This window comes from Phalaenopsis equestris, unplaced genomic scaffold (genome assembly GCF_001263595.1).
Source record: "Phalaenopsis equestris unplaced genomic scaffold, ASM126359v1 Scaffold000002, whole genome shotgun sequence".
In the NCBI taxonomy this organism is placed as follows: domain Eukaryota; kingdom Viridiplantae; phylum Streptophyta; class Magnoliopsida; order Asparagales; family Orchidaceae; genus Phalaenopsis; species Phalaenopsis equestris.
Genome location: NW_018164444.1, coordinates 75,418,031 through 75,424,515, shown reverse-complemented (window position 1 = coordinate 75,424,515; position 6,485 = coordinate 75,418,031). Strand labels below are relative to the sequence as shown.

General features: G+C 36.3%; 1 protein-coding gene across 1 annotated transcript in view; it reads left to right on the top strand.

Annotated features, from left to right (window-relative positions):
- Nucleotides 1–754: 754 nt before the first annotated feature.
- LOC110020161 (E3 ubiquitin-protein ligase UPL7) overlaps nucleotides 755–6,485 on the top strand; it is a 97,994-nt gene continuing 92,263 nt past the window's right edge. Inside the window, exons 1-2 of the mRNA XM_020718169.1 lie at nucleotides 755–857; nucleotides 926–1,048. Coding sequence (XP_020573828.1) covers nucleotides 831–857; nucleotides 926–1,048 — 150 coding nt within the window. The 5' untranslated portion in view covers nucleotides 755–830. The remainder of the gene's footprint in view (nucleotides 858–925; nucleotides 1,049–6,485) is intronic.

Below are 6,485 nucleotides of genomic sequence, written 5' to 3'. Positions count from 1 at the left end.
TTGTATTCATTTTTTTTGGTCATTCTAAAATTTTTCTTTTAAACATATATCCAAACTACTTGGGGAGTATAAATACTTATAACTTTAATAATTCTTGTATCACATAAATCTTTAAAGCTATAATTATATCTTTAATTATATTAATTATTAGAACATTATCTTTCAAACTTATATATATAATTTCAACAAAATTTTTAGTACTCCAATTTGAATACCAAAGTTCAAAACCCAAGTTATTAATCTTCTTAGTCTTTGTTCCAACACACATAGTTTCTTGTTAATTAATATACCTATCTTTTTATGAATCATAATATCTACTAATTCCATCAATTTACTTATGTGAGTGCTTATATTTTATGTTTATATTACAATATTAGCTTCATAAACTAACGTTCTTATCCACATATATTCATAATATGAAATCCTTTCTTATTTAACATTACATCAAGTGCTAATGCAGCGAACACTACACATTTTTAACAGTATATAGTTATCTATATTTCACCCCAAAGACATACTCGAACAATGACATAATAATTTAAAATATCGACGTTATAATTTTTTGAAAAAAAAAATTTATCCTGACCAACACAAATCTTCAATTTTCACAAAAGGATTATGGAAGAGCTGACACCTGACATAAATAAATAAAAAAGTATATATATATATATATATATATATATATATATCACTAATAGGGAGAACTTTGCTTCAAGAAATAAAAACCCAAGCTTTGCAGCGATTCTTTCTTGATATTCATGGTTGCTGTTGAGGGTAGGAACAGCTAGAAGCCTCCTGCTTCGTCCCAAATCTGCAGGTACTCAACAGCCATGTCCGCCTCACGGAAACAATCCAGGGTATGTTGCGCTATCTCTAGCCTATGTCTTCTACATGTCATTACTGTTGACGTTCGCGCGCCTCTCAGGTATCTCTCCGTGGTGCCAGCGCAAGCGAAATCTCCCGGGATGCCCTTCTCGAGAAGGTAGCCCACGAGCGCAAGCATCGCAGCTTCACTCGCCGTGCCTCCGCTGCCGCTCTCTTCATCCAGGTGCTCACTCCCTCCCTTTTCCTATCTCCCGAATGATGCTGCTATTGCCTTTTGGCTATTGTTTGGGGCTCGCATCTTTCATGGATATACTGCATTGATTTGTCTTCGATATACATACCTGCCATCTAAACTTTAAAGAGAAATTGCGATCTAATATGTTTTGTTGTCTGCTGCATATTGTTCCTTTAGCTTGATCGGCACCTCACTTTTGCAAACTTACCCTTTAACGCTTTTGTACGACAACGATTTTTTGTTATTTTCGATCTGCATGCGACTCCAGTAATTCTCATATGCTCTCGTGCTCTTTAATGTCCTCCTTCGCCTTCTTCCTTCCATTTCTCCTTCGCCTTTTTCCTTGTCTGTCTTTTCTCTACCTCCTTTGTCACTGAAGGGGTTAGTCATCACTTGGCTTACCACTAGGTGTTTAGTTCCTCCGGGTATGTCTTCCCTCCACCACTTTTTTTTTCCTTCTATCTGATTCCTTCTCGTCTTTTGTTTTTATCGTCCTTCTCAGTGGTGAGAAGGAAGACGTTTTCCTCTGCATGCTTAACCTAGTCTTTGAGGCTTCTGCATTTAGTCTTGAATTATGAAACCTAGAACCAAGCTTACATATTCTATATCATTTATGATCCCTGGGATCTCCATGAAAGACACCACTTGGATCTTGAATTGTTTGTGGGCTGAACATATTCTTTTGGACATATTCATCATATTTCTTCCAATTTGGTGTCTTGTGGTGTATATGCATGCACACATTCATACATAAATGCTAAACTTCTTATCTTGTAACACTATTGGTTTCAAAGTGACATTTGGCTAGGGGAAGAAACCCTTGATTGTTGAGAGTTTAGAATACCTAGATAAGTCTTCGAATGGTAGGAATTCCAGAAAGCAAGTTTGATAACAAATCCTCTCTTAGGTCTGATGACCGCCGAGGTTGAATTGCGCTTCAGTACATAATATAATTTTGAAAAGTGAATGAGTATCAAGTTTCTCAAGTAACAAGAGATAATAGGCGAAAGCTAGTGCTGAATTTCAATTCCTTCAATGTCATCGATGTCGTGACTAATTTTGTTCAGAGCAGTACTTGAATTCTCATTAACAACTTTTGGAAGAAGTTTTGTAGGGATACGAGTGCTCGTAATAAAGAAAAAAAATTCTAACTCTACAAAAAGAAGCCGAAAGTAAAAAAGTTAGCATTTATTGTGAAAAACATATTTGAACAATAGTTGTATAAGGAAAATTCCTTAGACATACTTTTTAGTCATGGTACCTAGCTTTTTCATTAGCTCGTGTTGGGGTGACATCATATTTTTTTTCCATTTTTATTCTTTGTTAAAAACAAATTCTTTCAATTTTCCCTCTTTAATGAGTTATTGAACTAGTTCATAAAGATATTGACAATCCTCCATATGTTGATCATGTACTTAATGAAAAAGCATAATATTTATTGTATCTTGAATTTCCAATTATAAATATAATGGAGCTGATCAACGAAAACATGTTTTTTAATCTTTGATCGTGTTGACTAACTCAACTTAGGAGATTTACTTAGGAGCAGGGATGATTGCTCTGGTGGCTACTAGCAATTTATTTTCTTCTTGTCAATGTATCATATACTTTCTCTCTTCAGTTTGTTGTTCAAGCTGATGATGTGGTGCTTACCTTATCTCTGATTCACGGGCACTGATGCCAATGCGAGTTCTATTCTGATTGGTGGGCATCGATTTTATTTATCTACAATTTTATGATTATTTGCTAGTTTGAGGATTATTTGCCAGCATTCTGATTGTTTTAGTCATATCTTGTACTTGATTGCTCTGGTGGCTACTAACAATTTATTTTCTTGTTGTCAATGTATCATATACTTTCTTTCTTCATTTTGTTGTTCAAGCTGATGATGTGGTGCTTGCCTTGCGCTATGTCGTGTTTGGTTATATGTTAGTTAAATTGAAGTTACCTTATCTTTGATTCACGAACATTGATGCTAATGGGAGTTCTATTCTGATTGGTGGGCATCGATTTTATTCATCTACAATTTTATGATTATTTGCTAGTTTCGGGATTATTCGCCAGCTTTCTGATTGTTTTAGTCCTACCTTGTACTTGAATGATCATTGTTTCAACCATTGAGTTAGCATGGTAAGGGCGACTGCTGCTTCTAGGTCATTCACTTTTTATATCTTCTGCCGGAAGCAAGTGGTAAATCTTCACAATGACTCCTTAGTGACGTGGGGCTTGGGGGAGGACTGATCGGTCCCCAAGGGAGGGGGGCTGCCACCCCCTCCTTCCCTTTTCCTTTCTTTCCCCTTTCCTTTTCTTCTTTCTGCTTCCTTCCTCACCTCTCCTTTCTCTCTCCCCTCAACCTTTCTTTCCCAAGAACTTTCCTATTCTCCATTCTTATTTTGAATCCTTTCTTATTTTAAATCCTTTCTTATTTTAAATTCTTTCCTATTTTAAATCCTTTCATAAAATCTAAAAACTAGATTATATTTTATTCGCCTTCCTTAGTTTTATTACCTAAAATAAGTATAACCTCTTTATACATATGCGATGATGTGCTTAAAGTTAGAGGTCTTGTTTTGATATCTAAATTCAAGTTTTAGCCTTGATATTTTCCCTTTAAGGGTTGTATCCGACATCAAGGTAGTGCTCCGCCTGTCCCTCATCTGAGGTGGTGATCGTCTCCACGGGTCCGGGTGGTGCTTCGGTTGTATCTTGACCCTGCCGAGATATTTATCTATTATTCCATTCTTACCGCTGCTGCTTCCTTACTCCAACACCCTCAACAACTTCCAAACTCCCCCTTGCACCCTTGCAGGCTATCGAACCAACCTCAAACAATGTTTCTGCTTCTCTCCAGCTACTATTCGACGCCGTTGCTATTGCCAACTTGTCCTACTTTTTCCACAACAACCCCCACCTATTCGGCCTTCACCGCAACCGCCAATCCAACCCCTCTTGCCCGACTCCCTTCTCATAAGCGTGTTGTGTCTTCTTTGTAAAGTCATTAGTTGTAATCTCTTGTTTTTTGCTTTTGCTTTGTGTGTTATGTTTCATTATTTCGATTTTTCATTGTAACTGGGTTTTAAGTCAGTAATGGAATTGTGTCTTGCGTCGTAGTTTAAATTAACTCCGGTATCATTTGATATTAAAATTAGCCCAACCCTAGTCCCATCTTAGGGTTTCTGGCATCTACGCCTACCCATTCCATCACACCAAATTTTTTTTCTTTTATTTATTTTTCTCTTCCTTCTTTGTTCCTTTTTTTTCCTTCCACAGATCCAAAACTGTCAATCATGCCGCCAAGGAAAAATATGTCCGAGACTATCAGAGAAAAAATACAGCGTGCGCTCCGTCGCCTCCAAGAGAGGCTTATGGATATTGAAGAGAAAATCTAGTGAGAGGTTACCTTTGATCGTGATCTGGAAGGTCAAAGAGAAGAACAAGAAAATATAAAGATGAAGCAGAAACACAACGTCAGTTCTTGCCAACTTGCTACCACCAAAAGTTATAGAATCTTGTTTCTAAAGAGGAGAAAGCGACCCCCTTGCTACTATAAAACCAAACCAATTTGCAAGTCTGTCATAACAAAAAAATATTGCAATTGCCATAGATTTAAACATGTGGAAGCAAAATGCACAATCGGGGGAATGATCTATTTTACGGAGCATTGCGTTGTTGAAACCTTGGGTAAGGACACCATCGACGTTGAAGAGCAGTTTGAATGAAAGTTTTTATCTGTTGTCATCTTTCCAGGCTGAACTCCTTTATTTGTGGATACATCGGATGTCTTTTTTCTATGTGATAAACCATAACACGTGAAATTTGATGATATTGTGATTCCTACTCTCCCAGATGATGAAGAACTTATTGTTGAGACATACAAAATTCACACATATCAGACGATGTTAGAATTTAAAATTTCAATGGGTAAGGACACCATCGACGCTGAAGAGCAGTTTGAACGAAAGTTTTTATCTGTTGTCATCTTTCCAGGGTGAACTCCTTTATTCGTGGATACATCCGATGTCTTTTTTCTATGTGATAAACCATAACACGTGAAATTTGATGATATTGTGATTCCTACTCTCCCAGATGATGAAGAACTTATTGTTGAGACATACAAAATTCACACATATCAGACGATGTTAGAATTTAAAATTTCAGTTGGTGGTCTTAGTAACAACCAACTGATAGCATCACAGACGGTTGCACTTCCATGTCTCATCCTCATTGTTCCACATGAAGAGACGAAAGGTCAGGATGAAGCTTTTGTTATTGGAACGAAGCGGAATGTGTCAGTTTTCCAAAACTTCAATAATCAGAGGGAAGACCCAGAAGATAATAAGAACCACCCATCATCCAAACTCTTGCAAACCGTTAAACCCGCTGAGGCCCAACCTGTCATAGATGAGAAACATATGAGATATTTACTTGTTCAGAATTTGGCTCGGGAGAGCCTACGTGTATGTGTACTTTTGGCTCAAATTATGCCAAACCAGAATAAATCGACAGGGAGGTATGCTCGATTGACTTCATGATAGCTTGTTGTTAGTTACTATAATGAACTAAGCTCTTTACTAGGTATCTCGTGATAATTTTTCTTTCATGATCTTAGGTAATTGTATATTTATATTGTTAATTTTTTTTGTTATATTTTGCTTTCATGTTATTTCAATATAAGATGAGGCTTCGGGGTGATTTTTTATCAAACTAAAGGCCTTCTTTTTTCATATTACTCTCTTGCCTAAGCAGTGTGTTGAGTTCCTTTCTTGTTTGCTTGGTTTTGAATCATCTTTAATTCTTTGCTATCCTTTCCCTTCTGAAATTCTTTGATGCAGTTTTTTTGTATTTCTATGATTCAATACATGGAGACTTTTCTGCTACAATAACACCCAAACTTTCCTTCACTATAAATCCTTTATCTTGCATAGTTTATGGTGTTAAAACTTAACTATTTTGCTATAAAGTCTGTGTCACACCCCGAGTATGGAGGGCGGTGCACCCTTACAATACTATGGACGATTTATTATGTGTATAAATGAATTTGCAAGAAATATCAAATGTTTATGATCATGAATAAGAGTTATTTGAACACATGCACTTTTCTGATCACTTTTCTGATGATATTTTCAGTATATCCACACACACACACACACACACATACACAGACACACACATATATATATATATGTGTGTGTGTGTGTGTGTGTGTGCGTGTGTGTGTGGGGGTGTGTGTGTTGATCATGAATAAGAGTTATTTGAACACATGCACTTTTCTGATGATATTTTTCTGCTATAATATCAGGTGTTATGACATAAATATGAATAATAAATTATTTCACACTACCTGATAATATATAATTTAAGTATATCCACACACACACACACACACACACACACACACACACACACAAATATATATATATATATA